Source organism: Microcebus murinus, chromosome 19 (assembly GCF_040939455.1).
Source record: "Microcebus murinus isolate Inina chromosome 19, M.murinus_Inina_mat1.0, whole genome shotgun sequence".
Lineage (NCBI taxonomy): Eukaryota > Metazoa > Chordata > Mammalia > Primates > Cheirogaleidae > Microcebus > Microcebus murinus.
Window position 1 is genome coordinate 7,157,930 of NC_134122.1, and position 26,551 is coordinate 7,184,480.

General features: G+C 43.4%; 1 protein-coding gene and 1 non-coding gene across 4 annotated transcripts in view; both read right to left on the bottom strand.

Moving 5' to 3' along the window:
• USP7 (ubiquitin specific peptidase 7) overlaps positions 1–26,551 on the bottom strand; it is a 59,393-nt gene that overhangs the window by 19,478 nt on the left and 13,364 nt on the right. Inside the window, exons 1-8 of one of the 3 annotated variants that reach the window (XM_012785222.3) lie at positions 17,378–19,174; positions 12,049–12,153; positions 6,332–6,530; positions 3,937–4,075; positions 2,734–2,822; positions 1,596–1,704; positions 648–778; positions 113–167 (exon numbers count right to left, since the gene is read on the bottom strand). In XM_012785222.3, coding sequence (XP_012640676.1) covers positions 113–167; positions 648–778; positions 1,596–1,704; positions 2,734–2,822; positions 3,937–4,075; positions 6,332–6,530; positions 12,049–12,153; positions 17,378–17,510 — 960 coding nt within the window. In that variant the 5' untranslated portion in view covers positions 17,511–19,174. Of the gene's footprint in view, positions 1–112; positions 168–647; positions 779–1,595; positions 1,705–2,733; positions 2,823–3,936; positions 4,076–6,331; positions 8,533–8,692; positions 11,001–12,048; positions 12,154–17,377; positions 19,175–26,551 lie in introns of those variants that run through there. The other 2 variants (XM_012785231.3, XM_075995097.1) reach the window with 2 other exon arrangements.
• Positions 8,574–8,692, bottom strand: LOC142862525 (5S ribosomal RNA). Its single transcript, XR_012913609.1, has one exon. It is a non-coding gene; the product is annotated as a 5S ribosomal RNA (ribosomal RNA).

The following is a 26,551-nucleotide window of genomic DNA, read 5'->3' on the forward strand; positions in this document are numbered from 1 at the left end:
AATGAATATGGGCATTCTTTAAATTAGGTCTGAAGTTTATCTTCCTAAGAATTTCTGACACTACTTCAAATTATTAATTGTAAGAATTATACAAGTATTGCTTGACACTTACCACTCGACATAGCTCTTGAACATCATGTTGCATGAAGCTATCTAAAGTTTCCCACCTTTCAAAGATAAAACAAACAACTACATTTAAACATCCAAATTTCAAAAGACTAAATTAAAAGCAAGTTCGATTTAAGAACTGAAAAATTAGCCATTATTCTTTAATTCTTTTTGGGGGGATTATAATTAATTCTGTGGCAAGCAAAATGCTCACAACTTTCTCTTGGTCTGATGATCTTACTGCTAGGGGAGGTGGTGTTTATAAGAAAATCTGATACATTTGAAAGCTACACATGTTCTTTCCTTGAAAAGTAAAGACTTTAAGTGATAAATTATTTCTAAAGCAAAAGTTTAAAACAAAGCTTGTTATTTCCAAAGACGTGACACAAAATACAATGATAAAAACACTGACATAATTAAATGCCCAAGGCTCCCTAAAATGAATGCCTACAGTATGCTCTATTAATTCTTCTATTCTCCACTCACTCTTCCTTTAAAAAGCAGGAAGCACGAGGGGAAGGCAGACCGCTAATACATACCCAAATGACTTTGTTAGCTTTTTCGTTCCTACAGGTTTATCGCTGTGCTGCAGTTCATAGAACACTCTTTGTAATGCTAACGGGACACTTTTAGAGGAATCATCGCCCTCAGTTGGCATCATGTACACAGCCTAAAAGATTAATTTAGAAATAAGAATTTAATTTTCATGTAGAAGTATCATTTCTAACAACACAATAGCTATGGTAAATAGTAGGGCTTTAATCTGTATTAAATAGGTCAGAAAGTTTAAAATCATGAAAGTCCTTAGAGACAATCTGGACATTAAAGAAGAATTTTTAAAAATTCCTTATAGCTCACCACCCAAAGAGAAACACTTTTATTTTATAAATCTTGGAGCACTTACCATTACTTGTGAACAAAAGATTTGATGAAAACATAAACACTACTAAATTTCCCCGCATTCAGCTATCCCCACGATGTGACCCTATCACAGTAGCCTCCCTGGGTCAGAAGTGCAGAGAGACTATGAGGGATGGACGGGCCAGCCAGTGGTCCCCCAGCACAGCTGGGTATCGTGTGGCCTGTACCGCTTCACTACCAGTCATATATAATTCCCAAAACTCCTAATAAAATATTTGATGGAAATAAGTTGCATTCAGAATAAGTGAAAATCAGACTGCACAGCCGGCAATTTTCAATTCAATTTTGGTATGAATTTTTTCAAATGTTGCTGCCAATGGCTTGCATAAAATAAAAAACCCTCCATAAAGTTATTTCTAACACAAGTCTGTAAGGTTACATAAGGTGCATTAAACATTTGATCACTAATGAGCACAAAGAGCAGGGGTCCAAGCCTCTATGGAGATGGCACTGTGGTTAGGCAGGGGGCCCTATCGTGTCTACTGCCAGGACTTTGCTTGTCCCTTAATACACCTGAGAGGTAAGGGTGGGTGGAAGGCCACAGGAGAGAGGTACTACCCATTTACCTTTCGTAGTTGATTTGTGAAAAATAACGTCTGCAGCAGGCTGTTCATATAGCAAGTAGCTCCCTGATTCTTTAAACCAACATAGCCTGTGTGCTTCTTCGAATCCCACCTAAAAAAGGCAAGTTCAAGGTTGAGAGTAACATGCACACTCCTCCTCACTTCCGCCGCACGTGTGGAACTTTCCGACTTGACGTGGGCAACAGGGCCAACATGCCACTGTCACGTGACATCGCCTCTTTCCGCCATCCCTGACAGGACCGAGGGCCCTGCCATCAGGGAAACCGAGGCCAAGAGGACTTAGTACATGGCTCCCTTCAGTGGCCGCCTATTCCAGTCTGCTTGCACTCAGACGCTCAGGGAGCCCTAGCACTCACACTCAATGCGGCCTGCAGTGTGGATTTCCTTAACATACATGTTACAGAAGCCACACGTAGGGTCAGCAAGAAATGGAAAGGGCTAAAACTCGTCTTTTCTGGAGAGAGACATAAATGCACAAGAAAAAACCAGGATGTCTATTTGGCCAGCTTTACTTCAGACTTTTAACTCCTAGCACTTTTCTTTTGTTATTTTGGTGGTCACCTGGGAGAAACAGATCCTGAGTTAATTGCATCCTATCCTCCACCCCTGAGGTAGTAACAGGAAGCCAGAGACGACAGCAAACACTCACGACAGGCAGGAGACATTTCCGGCGCAGTGACAGCCCATAGTGCTGTGGTCCCAGCCTTCGGCCCACGGCCTTGGGAACATACCCCCGGCCCCGGACCAGCATGGGGGCTCACCTCTCCCTTCCCCCTCCATCCTCACACACTGAGGGGGGCTGTCACGACCCTGCTCTCTTCAAAATAACGGGCACCTCTGCTGTGGTTATTTATGTACTGTTCTGAGCTCCTCCAAGAGAGCAGTCTATATGTTCTTTAAGAACGGAAAACCACGGCTGTCTAGTTGACCGTAACTATATTCCACTCGTCCAACACACAGACAAGGGAACGGGAAGCAGGCACGAATGTGCGGGCCGCGGGACAGGCGCGGAGAGGGGCTGATGCTGAACGCACGCATTTCTGTCCCGCGTGCGCTACATGCGGCTGTCACTGCAGCGCAGAAGACGTTTTTAATAGCACTCAATTAAAGAAAGACTTACGCAACTCCATGGGGAGCATCCGCCTGTACAAAGACTTCAAAGGTAACTTTGTCATCATCTATAAATCCTTTCTCAGGATCAGTCACTTCCTATTAAAAAAAAAAAAAAGAACATCCAACTTGCACAAGAACACTCACTCACTTTATTCCAAAGAAACAATTACAAAAGAAACAAGTCCCCTGTACTTAATAGATTCAAATATTACTTTTTTAAACATCCTGATTACACTTTCAAATTTTGTTTTTTGAGGCAGAGTCTCACTCTGTTGTTGCCCAGGCTAGAGTGCCGTGCTGTCAGCCTCGCTCACAGCAACCTCCAACTCCTGGGCTCAAGCAATCCTCCTGCCTCAGCCTCCTGAGTAGCTGGGACTACAGGCTTCCAATTTTGTAGTGTTTCAATTTGTTTTAAACTGTGGTCTATGAACAAAAACAGCAAAAGCAGAGGTGTCCAAGGGGCTCAATGGCGCAGGATGGACAGGAGAAAGCACTGTCTGCGAATCAGAGCAGGGCTTGGGAAGGTTCCAGAGAACAAACTCAGGCTAGAGGGGTAAGCCATGAAGCAGTAACATCCCTAAGAATGTTACAATGGTACCACTTCTGCAAAAAGGAAACAAAATGAACTGAATAAAGTTAATAAACCACCCAGGACGGACTACACCTGAGTGAGGAAATGGCCACAAACAGTATTACACCTGTTAGTGAAATATGGCCTATTGGGAACTGGCTAACGTTTAACTAAAAGTTGAGACTTGAATCCAGATGGCTGTATTTTTTTTTTTTTTTTTTTTTTTTTTTGAGATGAGGTCTCACTTTGTCACCCGGGCTAGAGCGCAGTGTCAGCCTAGCTCAGAGCAGCCTCCAACTCCTGGGCTCAAGTGCTCCTCCTGCCTCAGCCTCCCAAATGGCTGGGACCACAGGCATGCACCACCATGCCCAGCTCAAGTGGCTGATAAAAACCTAAGCTAGGAAACTGGAGAAAATGTAAGTTTACAAACACCTGTCCAATCTACAAAGCAAAAATCTTACTCTAAAATGATTAGAAGGTCCCTAAAACTTGATTTTTGGCAAAATAAAAAAGAAAAAAAATTAAAAAAAAAAAAAAGAAAAGAAAAAAAAAATGATTAGAAGGATTTCAAGAATCAAAAGAATCATGGGAACAAGCTACAATGTGCAGAATATTCAGGCTAAATATGCTATTACTTACACTCCAGGCCATAAAGTTGGAAAATCCCCAATCATTTTCTTTATGGAAGAACAAATGACTAATACGACGACTGAAAGACTTATCATCATCTCTGTAATTTATTATCTTCAGCACTGCTTGTGCGTGACAAGACCACGACCTGTTTAAAAAAACCAACAATCTAAGCCTTAGTGCACACTTTTAACTGATGTTTATACACTTTAAAAGACACTACGAACGAGCACACCAAAATTCCCACTTGTGTCTTCTCTGGCTCTCCTTTATGGCTGGGGGGAAGGGAGACAAGGTGAGGTGGAGGTTATTTACCTTGAATATAGTGTTTTGGGGGGTGCCCCAATACTGTCTGTAGTGATTTTTTAACCCATGGTTTTAATTTTTAATTCCTAAAAAAAAAATAGCTTAAAGCCAAATTTTTCATTGTATCTATACAAGTTTCTGAGTTATGAATACTGATTATAGACTTGAACAGCAAAGAAAGAGTACACAAATAGTGAACCTCAGTTCTGATAAAGGTGTCACTTCTTAGCATCACTTCTGCTCCTGGAACTCACAGGGACTGCGCCTCTCAAGCGCTCTGGGAATGCCCTCCCCCAAACGCTGAGGAAGGACCAGCACCACAATGTGGGCTTGTGGCCAGCGCTGCACCAGGGGAGCTCTGCTACCTCACAGCTGTGCTGTCCTGCCTGGGCATGGAGGAATCTGTTGGCAGGCTGAAATTCATCGAGCATGGGCACCAAACTACAACCACCGGAGTGCTACTATGCATGCATTTTAGCATGGGTAGAGCACAAAAAGGACTGTGGATCAATGCTTTAAAAAAAAAAAAAAAATCAAACATACACCGCTTTAAAGCTGATTAAAGTAAAGGTTTGCAATCAAAGTAGGGCTTTATAAACAAATGTCACCATTGAACTCAAATAGTTTGAGACTTTTGAACAGTGTCATTTGTTGCTTGCTCAGGATGCTTACACTGGTCTTTTGTGGGGTTTTTGTTTGTTTGTTTGTTTTTAAGACAGTCTTGCTCTATTGCCCAGGCTAGAGTGCTTTGGGGTCAGCCTAGCTCATAGCAACCTCAGACTCCTGGGCTCAAGTGATCCCTCCTTGCCTTAACCTCCCAAGTAGCTAGGACTATAAGCACATGCTACCATGCCCAGGTAATTTTTTCTATTTTTAGGAGAGACAGAGTTCTCATTCTTGCTCAGGCTGGTTTTGAACTCCTGACCTCAAGGGATCCTGCACCCTCCCAGAACGCTAGGATTACAAGCATGAGCCACCTTGTGTGGCCTACACTGGGTATGAACAGCTCACTTTGTCCAAGCTACAGCTGAGGCTAACATTGTCTATTAGGCTAAAACAATTCTAGCCCTAATACTCATTGGATTATACCACACTGTGATCAGAGAAAAAAAAACAAACTTTATCCACTAAACAGGTCCTGGCTGCATAATAAAAACGGCTTGGTACTTCTTAAACATTAAAAGAAAATGAGTTGTATTCCCTGGGGCATTTACAGAACAGCCAGAGCCATCGTCCTTCTGAGAACATTTTTATTGAGGGCTCCGAAGGGCCACTATCTGGGGTTGGCAGGAAACAAGGACAGATGTGATCCAAACAAGCAGCTTCTCCTGGCTCGTCCATGTAGACAGAGAGACAAAGTGATTTACACTCCCCTCGATCTCTGTCAACTGGGCTTTGATAAAAGTCCAACAGTCAACAGTTACTGTTACTGATTATGAGGCGATTCATAAATGTCTGAGAATGATTCAATAGGTATGAGGTTTGAAATACTCATGAAAATGTGATTAATCTTTGCTTTCATCTAAAGAGGGACCATCAAGATTTTTCTCAATATTAAGAAATTGTATAACATGCCTCTGTATCATATAATACCATAAAACATATCTCCTTTAAGAAATTACAGGCATTTTTAAATGTTCCTAAAGTCAGAGGCCCACATTGCAAATCCCTCAAAGAATGTTTTTTTTTTATACTTACTGAGTGACCCGCAGGAAATGGGTATCACACAATGAAAAGGATGTCTGGCCCCGACAACTACAATCTCCCCCTTGGGCAGCTGTCACTGGGTAGGTAGGTAAGAACTGAGCCTGGCAGCTCAATGGTGAGCTAGTCCAGACGGGCCCTGGTTCCATGAGCTGGGAGAGTCTAACACACGATCTTTGGTTTCTTATTTGCCAGACAAAAACATACTTTTCTTGTTTGTTTGGGCCTTATACATACCAGTGGGAAACATCTAATCTAACTTAAAATCAAAGGGCTATACAGAGGCAGCAAGACAGTTTAAAATGAAATTTGAGTGAGGCTGAGCAAATTTGGCTTCTAATAATATAATACAACTATTCGTGAATTTGTAGTTGCATCATTTAAACGGTCTTACGTGGAATCAGATTCAGCATTGCACTGTAGAAAGAATCCCACGCTTTTTTGGTGTGGTCTGTCTGGATAAAAGCGTGGCATCACCATAATCTTCCATGGCAGATTTCGCACAAAACATGGAGGGCTAAGGACCGACTCACTCAGTCTGCTGAAGCGCTCGACAGTGAACTGAAAGGTTGCCTCGGAGCGCCAACTGGTGTCTGCAAGAAAACACGTCATCAATCAGAGCCCAGGCATCGACAGAAAGCACTAGCATAAACTAGAATAAACTGCTCTGCACAATCCTGATCTAGCTGCTAAAAAACCTAACTCTTTGGAAAAATCGGTTCCAACATATTAAAAGCTTAAAAATGTGAAATGATATATAGTTTCTGAATAAACAAAACCTTCCTTACTAAATCCAAAACTCAGAGGGCTAAGCACACACACTTGGCCTTTCCCTTTAGACTTCGGTGTGATGAATGTCTACTAAATCCTAACCCCCAAGTAATCCTGGGCACCAAGTGAGTAGAAAGACTTTCGGAAACAGGAATGAAGTGGCTCACACACGTGTTTAAGGACAGCACACGTGGAGGGTAAGACCTGTGACTCAAGTCTAGTGAGGGGAAGCGCAGAGCAGCAAATGTGCAGGCACACAGCACTGCAGAGTGGGCAGGGCACAGCCACTCCCGCCTGGAAGTACAACGCTGCAAGAAGGTGCCTACGAGTCAACCTAAAAACAAATGTTAACTTCATTAGTTCACAATTGTTGTGAAATACCAGCCTGGACTCCCTATGAAGGATAGCTTTAAAAAAAAAAAAAGAAAGAAAGAAGGGAAGAGGGAAGGAAGGAGCTAGTATTCCATTCCACATGAATAGTATAAATTGTTCCGTGTTAATAAGGCGGAAGATAGATTTAAGAAATTAAGGTTTCTGCCAATACGGTGCCTCTTAGCTCAGGTTCAAATGAAGGTCTAGGTTTAAAATTCCACCTTTTACTGATGATTTTTAGGTGGCTACAGGTCAATCAGCTTTGATATTTCTCAGTGTTTGCTTCTCAAACTACTCCAGTGAAGGAATAGCCCTCCCACAACCCCATCAGTCCTTTATGCTGCCCAACACTTCCACAAAACACAGTAAGGCCGCGGCAGCAAGGGTGGATTGCTACCAAAGTTGGTGAGTGCTTTCTTTCGCTTTCTATGCCCGTCTCACTGCAGACCAGGAACAGGTCACTGGCCATCAGAAGACCAGGGTCACAGTGCCAGGCCAGGTTCTCAGAGTCATAAGCAGTCCCTAAGAGGCCATTCCTGGCTTAGAATCAGATGCTATTCTGACATCTCTGAACCCAAGGCTCCCACAGCACAAAAAGAGACTTGCAGGCTTGGGTGACAAGCATGTTAATTAACACTCCCATCCTTCATCCTCAGAGCCCCAAAAGGCAGTCACAACGGGATCCGACAATTCTTCAGACTCCAGAGTTCACTAACAACTGAGTTGTTAGTATCAGCCACTTATTTAATAGTGTACTGAAATTGCTGAAAATTTGCCACCGAGTTTGCTCTTAAGAAAACATGTCCATCAGTCCTCACCAGAGGGTAGTATTCTTTACCAACTCAGGAAAAATCAGAAGTATGTGTGACGGTTAGTGCTTTTCCCTTCCTCACACGCCCTTCATCCCACGTCCTTTCATTCCACATCACCCTGCCCAGTGGTTTAGAGCAGAGGCACTTCAGAAGGAAGAGCAGCTGAAAGGTGAATCTCAGCTAACAGAATTATGCATTCGAGCCTCTTTGGTGCTAGGTGTTACCCTAATCCCTCTTCGGGATAAGAGTCTACTAAAAGGCAAGAAACTTGTTTGAGATAATGATGTTGAGAATGGCTCAGGATAAAACTTTTGCCCTGTGTTTTGATGGAGACAAAGCACAACTGGGCAGCACTTTAGTCCTGTAAGGTAGACAAGGCAGATGCAACTTAATTTCTACTTCTTAGGTGAGAAAACTGAGGCTAAGTGTCTTACAAAGTGACAAAAGCAGATTTCAATACCCAAGATTTGTTGAGACAGTAAGCACAGCGACCCTAACCTCTGGTTTTTGAAATGCCACTTCAGTAGTGTAGACAGCACTGCACAAAACCCAGAGCAGCAGCACAACACATATACGTAGCTGTACGGAAAAACAAGCCCAGGATTCCAGAAGGTCTATGTCAGGACGTTATCCCTCTCTTCTAACTCATCTATTTTTTTTTTTTTTTTTTACTTTTTCAGCAGCCTACAGCACCCGGTATTCCCAGGCGGTCTCCCATCCAAGTACTAACCAGGCCCGACCCTGCTTAGCTTCCGAGATCAGACGAGATCGGGCGCGTTCATGGTGGTGTGGCCGTAGACCTAACTCATCTATTTTATATAATTCAGCTCTGTGTAGGATTAGACTTTATAGACACAAAATCAAGACATACTATAAATGCTTTTTTGCTCTTCCACCTTATACTTTAGTAAAGTTCCTGAAGTATTCTTGAATATTAAATGGAACCAAGCAAAGCTGAAACGTAGCGTGGCACTTAAACTATCAGCTGGCAAGCCCTGGCAAAGTCACAGTGCACTCATGTCAGTGCCTCTTTATGGGCCTGGCGCTGCCATGGCACACAGTGGTTAGTTCAGATTTACATATGTTGAATTACATAAACCAGATTTCTGCCTCACACTCAAAGCACATTTCTTAGAAAATAATTATCTTATAAATTCTGCTAATCAGGAAGTTTAGATGAGACTTTATGGGAATAAAAATTTCACCTCAGTGCCTGTAAACTCTTCATACTAATAGAGTAATTGGAAACTGGTATTAAATACCAAGGGTCAAAAACGAGAAGGGCCTAGGACAAGACGCACAACTGAAACCCATCATCAACGGATATGTCAGGCCCACCCATCCTCCTATGATGAGTTATATGAGACAGACGGATAAAGGTGTTTGCCCAAGGAAACAGTTACAATGGTACACGAGATCCTGCGTGCTGTTCCTGCCATTTCCTATGGGTATATGAGTATAAACATTTTTAAAAATTAAAAGTGCATTGAGGGTTATGAAGAATACCTACACCCTGAAGAGAGAGAAATCTGGCTGGATGCCAGATTCCTTGCTCCATTTTTTTGTTGTAAATGACATAAGTTTCTGCTAGCTGCTGTCACCACACACGCTCAGCCAGACTCTGTGGTAACTCACTACCTTCCAAACCTGCCCCCAATAACCTTGAAGCAGTCACCGCAGTTATCATACAGCACACAAAGCTCCCACTGTGCTCACTCCTACTCCAATCTCCTTTTCACAAGACCAAGGCCAATGGGAAGCACAGAAAGATAATACTTCAGATTCTAGAATCAGAAAGGTTAGCCTGAAATTTCCTGAAATGGTGCTACTGTGGTATTTTTATCAAACCTCAAATATTCATTCTAATATAGGTTTTTGCCAAGTCCTGGTCAATACCCAGAATTACTTGGGTTTCAAGAACAACAATCTAAATCTAGAGCCATCTAGATCTTCAGCAGCTGCATATGCACTAAAATGTTCTTGGTTGTCCATTTAAGGGAAAATGGTGAATGAGAAACTAAAATAAACGTATACTAGATATGTGCTACTGTACCCTGTTTACAGATTTCTTAACGGCTCTCTTCCTCAACTGAGCACATACCCATCTCTCTGTGTTGTTAGCTGTTTAGACCAGCAGCCTCCCTGCACATTAATTTGTTGAAGGTATGGCCACAAAACAAATTCTAATCTAATGTTTCCCAGCTTGTGTCCCAGTCTGAAATGTTCAAAGGACATTCAAGGAAACGCGTCCTAAAACCCAGAGTCTGGGGGAATCATTAACAAAAAATCCTTTTGGAGAACCAATGTATACTAGGGTACCGACAGCTCTGAGATGCACAATGGTAAATAAGTTTGTCTACCGCAGCACACCTCAAACTTCCCAGGATTCTGAACACTTCTCACAACGCATTATACCCTGCAAAAGAGTGTCCCACAATACGTGCTGTAACTGAGAAAATGCTCCTTCGACTAAGACTTCTCCTAGAATGAGAACCATCTCTCTCCCTTGCCCTTTGCCCTCAAAAGACATCATCCCCTGGGGTCTTTTAAAAGGCAACTAAAATTTCCAAGCCAGGAAAAAAAGTGCTATTGAAGATTACTCTATGTTCTCATGTAATATGCTTTTTCCATTTATGAATTCACAATGGGGGCATTTCCACTTTTAGGCCCTATCAGTTAAGACCATTATCTATTACCAATAATTGAGCAAAATTTGCCTCAACAGTAAGGGGATTTTGCCTGTATTGTACTCTCCCAACACTGATTCTCATCTGAGGCAACTCAGCCCCCCAGGAGACATTTGGCAACGTGTAAAGACATTTTTGGTTGTCGTGACTGTGGGTCCAGAGTGGGGGCTGGGGGGTGCTGGCATCCTATAATGTACGAGACAGCACCCCCCCCCAAACACATCTTTGTTTCCTCCCGAGCCCTCCCCCCACTACTAAAAGAGTGGGGGAAAGTGAGCATCCAGTTGCTCTGTAAAAACTAGACAGGAGTGTTCCGACTGGGTCGGGCCAGTAACTGCTCCACAAGTGGCTACCAGTGATCCCAGCCACACACCGGGCGCCTCAGACCTGACCAAGCCTTCCCAAAGGCGCTGCTCTCTGAATCACTTTTGGCATCTCTGGTGTCTAAAATAAAACCACCAAAGCCCAACGACCAAAGAGACCACACCCACACCATCGCCCTTCAGTCTACAGTGGAAAGCGCACTCCACAGGGAACAAAGCAGCGGGTGTAGACCACGCCTCTTTACCTTCCTCAGATATTGCCTCAGCCAGCTGCCAGGGGTAAACCGCACTGTGAGAGAACTCTCAACTACGGCTGCAGTTTCTCATGGAGGCTGAACTTTTGGCAGGAGGTCTGACAGCAGTCCTTCTGGTGGTGCAGCCCGTGAATGACGGTTTCTTTCAACTGCCCCGTTACTCCCCTGGGAAGGACACAACCCTCATGAGGATTGATGGACATGCTTTTTTGACAGAACATGGTTTCATATTATACTGCAAGATTCCAGGGGCTGCATAAAGCAATTACTGGCTGCTCCCTTCTCACAATTTTGACCGTGCGAATGTTTAGGTCACATAATCTGACAAATTATGGAAGAAATGGTCTCCAAAAAAAGTGATTTCCCAGACAAAAATGTCCATGCATGTACATATGCATATGCTTTCTCAAAGAGAATCTACAGACCAACAGGTAGTGTGGGAGAATGAAGCCCAAATCTTGAATCAGTTTTCACACCTATGAGGAGTGGGGAGGGGTTATCAGCTACAAACGACTGCTACACTACACTGAGAATGCAATGGAAGTATCTTGCTGCAAACAAAAGGGAAAGGAGAGTAACATATGCTGTTGTTCTGAATCCTGACATGGCTGGAGAACTGCAGGCATGAGTGAATACACACCTACTACAAACGTCTGTATTTAAACCGTCTCGCCTAGGCTAGGGAGAATCACTTACCTTGAAATTCTGTAGGCAATCTTCTTGAAACTCAAAATGCAAACAAGACCCTAAATTTCCCTGAGATACAACCTCCTTAAAAGTAGCTTTTACTACTTTTTCATTTAAACTCTGAAGAACTCAAGGAAAAAATATGGACCTGAATCTGTGTAACAGCTTTCTGCCCACTGCAGGTAAGCAACGCACAGGTACTCACCGTCCTCCATGTCTTCCTCTGTGTTGTTATGCCCATCGCTCAGGGCCACGTTCCCGTTGATAACAGGGTTTTGAGTAATTCTCGGTGGGTCGTCTGTATCTCCAGCTTTAAAAAAAAAAAAGAAATTCCATGGATTTTACCTTCATGGCTTGGATCAAACAAAACTATACTTTTCATCATTTTAGCCACTAATAAATTCCAAATGTATCACAATAAAAATTCATCCTAAACCAAAAAGCACTTATGAATATATGTAGCAAATATTAACTTTTATTGCTTTTAAAAAAGTTAAATGGAATTTGAACTCATGCTATAGCACACTATAATCTGATTCATTCACAATACGATTAGTCTGCACAAGATTTTCATGTAAAAAAATTTCTTACATAGCTCTTATTCTACAGTAGCTACCACAGATTAAATTTAAGAACCTTTATATAAATGATATAGAATATTTTGCAATAGGTTTCCTAGAAATTAAAACTCAATCCTATAGATATTTTGATGAAAAGGGTTATTAATCATATGTAAGTGATATGGGAGAAAATACAGTAGGAAACAATTCTAAACTTTTATGGGCACAGGCCATGGAAAACATCAAATTGTCATCCTCAAAGTGTCTCTGGACAATTAAGGTGTGTGTGTTGTGTATGGCATCTGAAAAGTATTCAGACAAGAATGGAATGGTTTTGTTATTTTACATGGTTGCTAAAACCTGGCCTGAAAAATACCTGTAACAGAAGCTTTTAAGTAATGACTGGCAAATAAGGTGTATGAACTTTAATTCTCTCTAAAGCTGATCCGGGTCCACAGAAAAAGTATGGAAATGCTTAAGGGTTTAAACAGGTTCCTATTTCCCATTTAAATCCACTCATTCTTCCACGTGGCAGAACAGCTCATTGCAATGAAGGCTGGCCCCATGCTGCCTCCACACTCGGCATTCCCTTGTGCATCATCAGACTCCCCAACAGAAACCAGAAGGCTCTGATGTGAAAGCAGGACATTTGTTTTTTCAAACCGCTAGGTAGGCGTGTGACTGGCCTGCGGGTTTCAGACACGTTCTGCCATGCAGACCAGCAGGCAACTTGATTCAGCACCATGGACAGCGCCGTCCCCAGCAGGCAATTTCCAAAACCCCAACTATATCGGGTTACATCATAAACCTCTCCCAAGTATTTTCTGAATAAAATCGTGCTTTCCCCCTCCCCACAAGCATCTCAAAACACTCTAAATACCATGAAACAGATACTGCCACACAAACATTTAAGATTAAAACATTTAAGATCACTTTCATTTAGTCTTCATTCACATTCTATTAATATATACACTTAATGATGTGTTAAAAGCTATTTCTAGGCCGGGCGCTGTGGCTCACGCCTGTAATCCTAGCTCTTGGGAGGCCGAGGCGGGCGGATTGCTCAAGGTCAGGAGTTCAAAACCAGCCTGAGCAAGAGCGAGACCCCGTCTCTACTATAAATAGAAAGAAATTAATTGGCCAACTGATATATATATATAAAAAAAATTAGCCGGGCATGGTGGTGCATGCCTGTAGTCCCAGCTACCCGGGAGGCTGAGGCAGAGGGATCACTGGAGCCCAGGAGTTTGAGGTTGCTGTGAGCTAGGCTGACGCCACGGCACTCACTCTAGCCTGGGCAACAAAGCGAGACTCTGTCTCAAAAAAAAAAAAAAAAAAAAAAAAAAGCTATTTCTAAAAACAAATGTACATAAACTTTTAAACAAGTCCCTTGACCACAATGGCCTGACAGAAAAATTGAGGGAAGAGGTTAAGGAAAGGAACTCAGATGTATATACAAGACACAGGAGAGAAAGATTATTCTTGCTGGTTCTTTAGCTCAAATTCTCTAAATAAAACACACGGGCTAAAAAGGCTAAAAATGTCAGGAACTCTGAAATGTCTTTTAGCCACATCCTCTTGAAATTACATCATGTCATCATTTAAGAAGTTTTATGAGGCCGGGCGCTGTGGCTCACGCCTGTAATCCTAGCTCTTGGGAGGCCGAGGCGGGCGGATTGCTCAAGGTCAGGAGTTCAAAACCAGCCTGAGCGAGACCCCGTCTCTACTATAAATAGAAACAAATTAATTGGCCAACTGATATATATATATAAAATTAGCCGGGCATGGTGGCGCATGCCTGTAGTCCCAGCTACCCGGGAGGCTGAGGCAGAAGGATCACTCGAGCCCAGGAGTTTTTGAGGTTGCTGTGAGCTAGGCTGACGCCACGGCACTCACTCTAGCCCGGGCAACAAAGCGAGACTCTGTCTCAAAAAAAAAAAAAAATAAAAAAAAATAAGAAGTTTTATGGGGAAAAAAACACTATGAGGGCCTATTGAATAATTATGGCACATTCCACCAGTGGAATTTGGACCTACATGGGACCCATCCCTAAAATATGTTTAGTTAAAAACACATAATAACAAGGGCCAGGCGTGATGGCTCACGCCTGTAATCCTAGCACTCTGGGAGGCCGAGGCAGGCAGATTGCTCAAGGTCAGGAGTTCGAAACCAGCCTGAGCAAGAGTGAGACCCCGTCTCTACTATAAATAGAAAGAAATTAATTGGCCAACTAATATATATATATATATAAAATTAGCCGGGCATGGTGGCGCATGCCTGTAGTCCCAGCTACTTGGGAGGCAGAGGCAGTAGGATTGCTTGAGCCCAGGAGTTTGAGGTTGCTGTGAGCTAGGCTGACACCACGGCACTCACTCTAGCCTGGGCAACAGAGTGTGACTCTGTCTCAATAAAACAAACAAACAAAACCCACATAACAAGCAATATGTATCACACACAGCTTTTGTAATTACGAGGGACAGTAAACATACATATATAAATTCTTATTTCCTTTAAAAAATTCAAAAGGTATCCACAGAGACACCAGGAGGATATACAAGAACCTATTAAGAGGCTCTGTAGAAGCGGCAGTTTATTGAAGTATACTTGGTACTATCCTACTATTACACAATTGCTTTAAAACGTGGTTTATAATATGCAAGCAGAAAAATGACAGGTCATTATCTGTACACAATAAGACATCACTTCTAAACTTTGGATATGTAAATGTAAGCAGTCTAGATCTATAATTCTGAATTACAGGTTACGGTTTCATGAGGTCCAGTGAAATCAGACTGGGATTCAAGTGAATTCAGATTACAGGTCAAGGAAGGGTTTCTTTGGGTGATTTGAGATAGAGTGCTCTTTCACCACACGGCATTAATAAAAATCATGACCAATTTCAAGAGATCTGTGGATTACCACCATTCTCAACACCCTAACAGGTGGGGGATATGAGTAAGTCCAACCCCGGATTTTCAGCAATAGTATTCACTACAACATAAGTGGAAAAAGTCTAATACTTTATCATATTGTTCTACTTAATTAAGCCAGGGCTTCTCTGCAGTTGGTCCCTATAAAGCAAACCAAGTAGAGTTCTACAGCTGAACTAGTATCTCCTGAACACCACCCTATCTTTTACAGCCAAATTAGCATTCATGTTGGTTTGGCCAATTTGCCCCTTTCCACCCCTGACTGACCCAGAGAAAGTGACACGGGCAGTGGCCATGAAATGGCAAAAGGTCACTGGTTGGTCCACCGTGCGCAAGACAAACACAGCCTGGCCAACAAGAGGCCCCATGAAGCCCTAACCACCTGCTCAGGCAGTTCCAGTCTAGCTCTTGCCGGGCTGAATACCCAGTTTAACGTTACTCAGAAATTAGATACTGTGCGAGAAGATTAAAAAAATTATTTAAAATGAGGCAAATCCCTGGACCAGATAAATGATGAAAGTACCTGATAGCCACAAAAAATTCGTACTAGGCTTCTAGGCTACACAAAAAGACTGCCTTCTTTCATCATCAAAGACAACCTGCAGGACTGGCATGGACACATTTACTGCTATATGAATGTTGTGTCCCTAAGTTTTATGTCTCTCCTAGCTGGAATTTTGTTAGGACATGGTGACCAAACGTGAACTATAGCATTTTTGTTTTTTTTTTCTGTTTCCCAGAGACGGGGTTTCACTGTCCCTAGGCTGGAGTGCAGTGGCCCTCTGTCACAGCTCACAGGAGCCTCAAACTGCTGGGCTCAAGCACTGCCCTCACCTCGGCCTCCTGAAGTGGTGGGGTGACAGGTGTGAGCCGGCGCGCCCAGCCAGGATGAATTTTGACACACGAATATCTCAAGTAAGATTTGGGACGCATTCGCCAAACACTAATGACAATGTGTAATGCCTCAAACAGACAATTCCTTGATACATAAAATGTCTGTTAGGAAAAAATATAGCAATTACCATTCCAAAATATGCACATCAGACCTAGAAGTGTAACAGATGACAGTTCCTATCACTCATGATTGGTAAACGTTTTGCCAATAAATCTTGTGGCAACTATCAGAGAAATAATTTTACATGTATAGTTAAAGGCACAAAAAATTTATCTACTTTCTAGAAACACAACAGGCCCCCCTGGTGAGTCTTGAGGCCTGCGTTCCCTTTTCTCTTAGAGGGTGCCCATGCTTACACTCAGCTTTCTTCCCGCTGACTTCCATCTGTGATGTCATAACACGGAACCACTATCCCATCAAAGAACACTTGCTAATTACCATGGAAATCAGGTAGCACTAATTTAGTGCCCAAATCTCTCCTCTGGGTGAGAGGAATCAGAAAAAAACACAATTCCAATTTGTTGCCTTGGACATTTTCTGTCACTTAAGAATCATTTGTTGAACCTCCCCTGAAAAGGTGGGGAGGGGTTGAGGGACACACCAAACACCACAGTAAGACCCCACAGCCTCCCACCCCACAGTCTGTGTGCTGCCACCACGTGGTGCCTTGGCCACAAAGAGCCAGCTTAGCCTCAGGTGCACAGGCATCTTCATTCAGCCCCACAGATTCCTCCTACCAGTGATGACAACCTGGTCACCAAAACTACAGCTCCATTACAACGACACAATACACAGAACACAAGGGCCAACTCTCAGTCCCTGGGTTGGCCAAATGGGCCTGAGAGCACATCTTAATCTCCAACACTGCCAGTTCACTCTGGATTCCAACGCAAAGTCCCTCTGGCTTCTGCTAGGTCCTACCTCGTCCTGTTTCCTCTCCCCTTGGCACTGAACTCATTTAAAACCATTACCTTAAACAGAGGCTACCAACATGACCTAGAAACAGTATCTTTCTACATTTAAATTTTAGACTAACACTATTTTTTGATTTGTGATCCCAAATATATTTGGGGACAGTTTAGAAACGTTGGTATTGGTAACCTAAACCCATCACTAGCATGAGGAACCCTATCTGAAACCCCGAGTCACCTTCTCGCCCAAGCCTGTGGTTCCCAGCCATGCCTGCATGGCCCCGCAGTGGAGTCTGCTGGGGGCCGGGGGAGCCAGGTTCTCTCATCCAATCAGTGACTGCATAGAACCTCCAGGAACTCCGCCTCAGCATTCTTTTCTCTTTTTCTAAAGCAACACATACAATTCTTGTCTTTAGAACCAGAAACAGATTCAAGCGACCTCATCAGTTTAGATAAGCCAAAGAGGTCCAGGAACAGAATGAGATGTTAATGGGAAAATCCCAAAAGGTCGTCTCGGGTTTGCTTCACAGTACTGTGCCAAGCTCAGTTTCTCCGTTGTGACAAACACACCCTGGTGATATAAGTTCTTAACAATTGGAGAAACTGGGTGAGGGGTACATGGGAACTCTTTGTGCTAACTTTGCAACTTTTCTATAATCTATAATTACCCCAAAATTAAAAATTAATATTTTTGAGTTTGACAGATTTGTTGGTATTTTACTAAAGACATTGACCTTGGTCATTTCTCTCTCCTATACTGACCTTAATATTTCATTCGGGTGAGGAAAAATGGACAAAATGGATAGTCTGCCATGTATCATGTATCTTGATAAAATTAAATCACATAAGAACTAATAGTTCTATATACATGCCCACTGTTTTACTTGGGGCTTATTCTAACCTTAAAGGCAAGTGAACAAAGTGTTAGGAATATACACAGGTTGCTTCTCTGGACTTATTGCCTGCTAAAAGAGCTCAATTAGTGTAACCACCAATAAAATAGACTGAAGCTACCTCCAAATTTAACACTGTAGGAGTAAAAACTAATTTTTAGAGGCAAATTTTATTTTAAAAAGCCCACTAAAGCCCAAGAAATAAGGAAAATGACTGATATAAACTTAAAAATGAAAATTTCAGCATTATGCATCCACATAAGACATGGCTTAAATCCTCAAGCAATTAAAGATAGGAAAAAAATGCAGCTTGACAGCTGAAACAGAAGGTTTCCCACACAGATGCCAGGGGGCAAGTATACAAAAACAGAGTTGTTCAGGACAGACCAGCCAGGTTGGAGAGCTTGCATCTGTGTTGGAACAGGAGTAGCAGAGAAAACATTCAACATGTGAGAAGAATCAAGTATTTCATGAATCAATAATCCAATTTGCTAAAGCCGTATTACGTGCCAGTCCAGTACAACCATTCTCGGGTAATATCCACAGGCCCTGGGGTAGGATATTCTCCCCTTTTATTGACGGACTCACAGCTCAAACAGATTTGGTTAAAACATGTCGCCAGACCAGGGTCAAGGGTGGACTGGTAAGGGGCACTGCCACAGGAGACACTGGGCAGGAAGAAAGGAGGAAAAAATAAGTCCTGAGCAAACAGGCACGATACTCTGAGAAGGCTGTAGTTGTTTGACTACATATGCTTTTTAAAAGATGCCCAAATAAGCTGTACTCCTGTAGGATTTCTGCTATATCATGCTATATTGATCTGATTATAAACTTTCCTTCATGAAACTGAGATAACTCTAGGTTCACAAGCAGTTTTAAGAAAAAATACAGTTGGCCTTCTATATCTGTGGGCTCTGAATGCATGGGTTTAAAGAGCCATGCACCAACAATATTCAAGAAAAAATACAGTTGGCCTTCTATATCTGTGGGCTCTGAATGCATGGGTTCAAAGAGCCATGCACCAACAATATTTAAGAAAAAAAGTATAGTGAACATGCACAGACTCTTCTTTCCTTACTATTATTCCCTAAACAATACAACTATTTACATACAAAGCATTAGGCATTATAAGCAACCTATATAAAATTTAAAATATACAGCAAGAGAGATGTAGGCTATATGCAAATATCACTCCATTTTATAAGGGACCTGAGCATCTGTGGGTTTTGGTATGAAGGGTTCTGGACCAATCACCCACAAATGCAAAGGAATGACTGTACAGAGATCGTGTCCCCTTTTCCTAGTTTCTCCTTATAGCAGCACCATCTTGCAAAACTGCAATACACAGTATCACAAACAGGATCCTGATGTTGACATAATCCCACCAATCCTATTAAGATTTCTCCATATTTACTTGTTCTCATTTGTGTGTTTAAGCTCTGGGCAATTTTATTACACGTGTAAGTTTGTGTCCACTGCTAGTCAAGACACTGAGCGGTTCCAGCATCACAAGGATTCCTCGGGGTGCACTCTGGCAACCACACCCACCTCCTTCATTAGGGGAGCTCCCCCAAGTCCCTGGCAAACCCCGTCAGTCCCCCATCTCTGTACCTGCCATTTCAACAATGTTATATATTTGCTGCCACTGGATATAGAAGTAAAAAATTTAAAAAAAAATAATAAAGGATGTTATATAATGAAAATACAGTGGGTGACAAGTTGTTCTTTCTTATTGCGAAGTAGGATTTCATGGTAGGCATGCATCACTGTTTGACCATTCACCTGCTGACATCTGGCTTGTTCTGACATTGGGGATATTACAAATAAAGGTTTACAGTTCCTGGTTTTCTTTAGGAGACAACCTGGTCTTGCTCTGTCACCACAGCAGAGAGCAGTGGTGTCATAGCTCCCTGCAACTCCTAGGCCTCGCAGTATCTCAGACTACAGGCACCATGCCGGCTAATTTTCCTATTTTTGTGTTGCCCAGGATGGTCTTGAACTCCTGATCTAAAGTGATCCTCCCACCTAGGCCTCCCCAAGTGCTGGGATTATGGGTATTAGCCACAGCGCCCGGCCTATTTTATTTTTCAATACCTGTAAATCATTATGTCATGATTTATTCAATTATTCCCCTACACATGACTGTTACTAGTCTCTTTATTTGTTTTGACCACTCTGAACGATGCTACCTTTCTGTCCCATGACTTCCATCCTGCTGCCTTTCTGTGTACCTTATCACCAGGTGTTATTTCTCAAACATACCTGGCGTCTGCAAGTAGTCAGCCATGCTCTGTGCAGTAGCAGCTAGCAAGAACCACACCGCCACCAAAAGGCTCAACAGTCCCTCACCTGACTGAGCAGCCTCCTGCTGCACACACAGCACAGAACGGCTCCAGTTCTTTAACACAATGAGAGGCAGGAGATGTACTAAGAACACCCACGATGCTGGGCGCCACCGTCAGAGAGAGATGGGATCCCAGCGGGATCAGGCAACCGAGGGCAGGAGCGGGGCAGGCAGGGGAGCAGAGGCGACTGTGCCCTGCACCAGGAGGAGGTGGGAGCCAGTGCACTTCCTAGGCAGCCACAGACATTGGGCAGTGGCAACCCAGAGCCGGTGAGTGACCAAACCTGAGAGCCAATTTCCAGTGTCGTGTGGGAAAGACCAGAAACTGGGTGAGCCACAGTCCCCTCGGGGAGATTCTACTAAGTAAGGCAGAGCTGAAGCTGGGCCGCAGGTAAGTGCCTGGAACAGAACCTGGCGGTAATGAAGGGGCAGTTCTTAAAAGACATAATAACGTCAGGATTACTGCTGCTCCCACTTGAGGTCTAAAACACGCTCCTTTCTCCCTTCCAGAACCAGGGCCCCATGGCTGACCACGCCCCACAGCCATGGGGGGGGGGGTGTGCTGCCCAGGGAACAAGGACCCTGCCTGCCAACAATCTTGCCACCCCAGTCACAAAGATGGTACTACCCACGGGCCATGAGGACACCCCAAACACTCCCCGGCCCTCACGCCCTTTGTGCCTGACTAGGCACCAGAAACCTCATGGAAGCAAACTAGGCCCTAAGTGGGAAGCTTCAACTGTGTTTCAAAAATAACCACTAAAGATCCTTTCTGGCCGGGCATGGCGGCTCACGCCTGTACTCCCAGCACTTTGAGGCTGATGCAGGAGGAGGATCACTTTAGACCTGGAGTTCAAAATCAGCCTGAACAACATAGCGAGACCCCCATTTCTACAAAAAAAGAAGAAGAAAACCACAAAAATTAGCCGGTGTGGGTCACACACCTGTAATTCCAGCTGCTCAGGAGGCTGTCGTAGGAGGATCGCTTGAGCCCATGAGTTGGCGGCTGCAGTGAGCTATGATGGGGCCACTGCACTCTAGCCTGGATAACATAGTAAGACGCTGTCTCAAAAAAAAAAAAAAGGTCCTTTGTCCAAAAGGAAATGATGAGGGATGGAAGATAAAAGAAAATAAAGTAAAAATATATTTTTTTAAAAAAAGGTCCTGGCCGGGCGCGGTGGCTCACGCCTGTAATCCTAGCACTCTGGGAGGCCCAGGCGGGCGGATTGCTCCAGGTCAGGAGTTCAAAACCAGCCTGAGCAAGAGCGAGACCCCGTCTCTACTATAAATAGAAAGAAATTAATTGGCTAACTAATATATACAGAAAAAATTAGCTGGGCATAGTGGCACATGCCTGCAGTCCCAGTTACTTGGGAGGCTGAGGCAGGAGGATCGCTTGAGCCCAGGAGTTTGAGGTTGCTTTGAGCTAGGCCGACGCCAGGGCACTCTAGCCCGGAGCAACAGAGTGAGACGCTGTCTCAAAAAAATAAATAAATAAAAAATTAAAGAAGGTCCTTTCTAAGCAGCCATAACCATTACATTACTAAGGATTTCGCTCATACCCCAAAGAGTGGGATGCCCTATTTTTCAGCAATTACGTTACCAACTCTATCAAAGAAGAGTTGGAGTTAATTACTCCATGGACTAATACATTTCTTTTTCCAGGCAGGAATGACTTGGGAGATAAAAGAATGCTGTTTCTGGTTGGGCTGCTGGAATGCAGTGCTACCCACGAGGACGAGGACGGGGAGCCAGCGGGCGAGGAAGTGGCAGGGGCACAAGGACAACAGGAGGAACGAGGTTCCTGCCATCTCAGGTCAACCAGCTTGCCCAGCACCTTGCACACGCCACAGGCTGGGCAGGGCCCGGCCCTGGGGTTCAGCAGGGAGCTGGACAGACACCTCCCCTGGTCTCCTGTGCTTACTGGGGTGGGAGGGGCTGACGGGAGGGGGTGATAAGAGCAATGGAGGGGTCTCAGCACCGTGTGCCAGGCCACAGGGCTGGAACATGTCTCATCAGCCGTGGAGGAAGACATCTGGGCAGAGACCACAGAAGGAAAAGCAGCCAGCTGAGCAGAGATTCCACAGAAGCAAATTCTAGGTAGAGCGAACCGCAACAGGAGCAGGAACAGGGGAAAGGCAGAGAGGGAAGGTGGACAGGGCCAAGGTGGACACGGGACAGCTTCTTTATCTCATTCTAACACGTTCCATCCCAGCTGGTACCCCACAGACTGGAGCAGAAGCCACCATGTCCTGGGTAGCACTGTGAACTGCCAGACCTGAGATCGTCCCAGAACGTGGGCCTGATGCCACCCCACACCCGTCTGGTCACAACAATCGCGTCTGTCCTAACCTTACACGTGCCGAGTCTCCTTGCAAGCTCCTCTGCTGTTCTGTAGGACGTGGCGAGGGTTTTTGCCCCCCTTACTACTCAGCCCATCCCCCCAGTCAAGTAGACCCGCTGCATTAAAACTTGACGGTTTGCTCTGTACTGAAATAATCCTGATTTAAATCAGTTATATGAAAACAAACCCCCAAAGAAGGCTACATATAATTTGTGTTCCTTAAATAAAATTATTTGTTTGGGGCTTACAGTTTGGTTTTATTATGCAAAATCATCCGTTCCCCAGAGATCATCCTCACTACCAATCGTGTCTGCCCACAAACACCGACAACTGGTTTTCGCGCTGTGCTGGGCACGGGAGGGGTGCCAACCACCGCATGACGGTAGGCCTCGCAGCTACGCCTGCATCGCTTTTACATGTAAGGTCTGTTTCACAGAAGAAATAGGACCAGTCACTATAAAACAAGATGCAGACCATAACCAAGTCCCTTTTTGCACCTTTCCTTTCCCTCTCCCTCTGCTATGACAACGGGTCCAGCTGTCATCTGTGGTGTATGTGTCATGCTCTGTAAGCCTGTATCTCGCTCTTGCCCTATAATCTCATCTTTCTCTCCTCAATAAACCTCATTTTTATGCTTGCCAAAAAAGAAAAAAGAAATGGGACTATCTGCTAACACGTGCTGCGTGACCTAAGTGCTGCAGGAAAGGAAGTCCTGGCCTGTTTGGTGGGGACACAGCTTCTCAGAAGCTGCGGGACAAAGGATGCGCGCCAACTAGATGAGAACTTGTAACACGTAACAGCCAAAAGACTAACATCTAGAATAAACGGAGTCCCTATAATTCAAGAAGAAACAACACAACTACAAGAAAGGAGAAATTTGTAAGAAATACAAACGACAAATACGTTCAACTTCCCTAATGAATATGAGACACTATTTTTCATCTACCAGATTAACAGTGAAAAATATTGGAAATGCCCAATGATACTGAGGCTCTCACAATATGGGTGGTGTCAAACGGCTGTCTGGAACATAAATCTTTATACTTAAAGTCATTCCTCTCAAACTAGTATGTATCAAAATCAAAATCTCAAACATCCTTTTGTTCATTTTGAAATGATTTTCAAAAGTCCTTTCCAAAAAAAATTAGCATACATGCCCAAAGATATATACAAGCATTATTTCTTACACTGAGGCACAAGTTTAAGTTTCTGCAGGAAAACATTTGGTGTTTTAAAAACTCAATTATCTGCTAAATTAATGTTATTATTCTGCAATAAAGTTCATTCTACAATCGCTTTAACAGACAGCATAGGAAGAACTGGACATTGTAGGCTGGGAAAAAAACCAAAACCTAACTAAACCAAACACCTTTTACAAAAATAACTCAGCATGAAATGTAAAGATATAAGACTTTTAGAAGAAAATACAGAGATAATCTGTCACATGGGGTTGAGGGGGGCCTTCTTAGCCATAATACCAAAAGCGAGACAAAAAAAAAATGTTTTGACAAACTATACTTCATTAAAATTAAAGGCTTTTGCTTCAGAAAGATGCTGTTAAGAGAATAAACAGGCATGTTAAAGACTGGAAGGAAACATTTGCAAATCACATGTCTGACCAAGGACTTGTATCCCAAATACATAGAGTTCTCAAGACTCAACAGCAGGAAAAGCTATCCAAAACTAAACAATCAGGCCGGGCGTGGTGGCTCACGCTGTAATCCTAGCACTCTGGGAGGCTGAGGCAGGAAGATTGCTTGAGGTCAGGAGTTCGAAACCAGCCTGAGCAAGAGCCCGTCTCTACTAAAAATAGAAAGAAATTAATTGGACAACTAAAAATATATAGAATAAATTAGCCTGGCATGGTGGCACATGCCTGTAGTCCCAGCTACTCGGGAGGCTGAGGCAGGAGGATTGCTTGAGCCCAGGAGTTTGAGGTTGCTGTGAGCTAGGCTGACGCCAGGGCACTCACTCTAGCCTGGGCAACAAAGTGAGACTCTGTCTCAAAAAAAAAAAAAAAAAAAAAAAAAAACACTAAACAATCAGCAGAAGATTTTCCCAGCACTTCAGAGATGACACAGGGATGACAAATAACCTACAGCAGTCTGTGACCACTAGCCTGCACCCCGCCCCCACGCACCGGCAGGTGCAGAGGTGGCCACCACGCTGCTGGTCATTACCATTCGACCAACAAACAGAAAATTCTCACCTACAGAGCAAACAACACGGAGGTTTTTACAACAACGTCGATGTTTGGGGCATGTTAACTCAATTTTTTTAATAACTCAGTCAATCAATATTTCCAAGTGAGCAATGAATGATACTAGAAAAGATCCATTCAAAGTACAAGATACACCAATGAATTTTAATGTAATAGAGTAAGAAAAGATTCCACTTTGCAATTAACCTTTATTAAACTACCACTTGTTTCACTGTTGTATCAAATAGCCACAATTACCTGAGAAGGCTACTAAAATAGTGTCCCCATTTCTAACTGCAAGACTGGGTTTTCTTTGTATTTTAACTAAAATCACATTGCAAATGAGTGAAAGCAGAAATAGTCTTCCATCAAGCTGGACAATAAAGTTGCAAAAATGCAAAACAATGTCATTCCTCCCACTTTAGATAATAATTTTCTATAAAAAGTATGTTATTTGCGTTACCATGTGCTGGTTAATGAATAAATACTTGAGATTGGTCTTAATTTCTAATATGGTAACTCACAGTAAATATAACCCAGCTAATTGAAAGCTCTTTGGGGTCTTAAGTTTTAGGAGTACAAACAGCACCCCAACATCAAAGGGTTGCCTGTTCCAGAGACATGACTGATAAGCAGATTTATATGGTGCTGCCCGAGTAAAACAGGAGTGACACGCCCCTCCCTGCACAGTTCCCACTCCTGAGACACTTCTGTGCAATCTGGCGGGTGAGAGTAAGTATGCAGCCACATCCCCAGTTGCCTGCGGGTTCTCTGCCTTCTGGGCCTTTTACTTTGGGTGGAACAGTACCAGCTTCACTGCTGCAGCTAGAGGCTCATGCAGATGGCGTGCAGCTCAGCCTTGCTTATACCCTACCTTCCCTGCGGACAGCATTCCCTGTGGACCTAAGCTCCAGCTTCAGATATGTAACCAGCTTCACACAGCTGTGTCTGTTAAAATCCCTTTAATAACCCCTCATCTGTAATCATGTCCCAGCGGTTCAGCCACTGATGGAACAAACTGACACTGATTCCTCACATTTCCCCTGACCACCAAGTTTGTTCAAATTAGTGGTGAAGCATACCCTAACAGTAAAAAAGTTCAAGTCCCCTTAAAAACTACTGAGTAAAACCTATTGCAGATGACACATTCATGGGAACCTGCACACCTTTCGCAATCCAGTATACCATCACAGTGAGATTCTTCACACAATGGATTACTATTCTACAATACAAGGGAATGGGCCGGGCACAGTGGCTCACGCCTGTAGTGCCCAGCACTATGGGAGGCCAAGGCTGGGGAGGCTGAGGCAGAGGGATCGATCGCCTGAGCCCAGGAGTTCTAGGTTACAGTCAGCTACGATCACGCCAATGTACGCCAGCCTGGGCAACAGAGAAAAACTGTCTCAAAAAAGTTTTTTGTTGTTTTTTTTTTTTTTCCCCAAAAAAGCAATAAATAAATGCTACAACATGGATGAATTTTCAGGCCTTATGCTACACTATGTAAGGGCAGCCAGATTCATTATAGGCCAATCCCTAGATACATTAGTGTTTGCTAGGGCTTGGGTGGGGGGAGTGATTGCTAATGGATACAGGGTTTCCTTTTGCGGGAATAAAAATGTTCTTAAATTGCA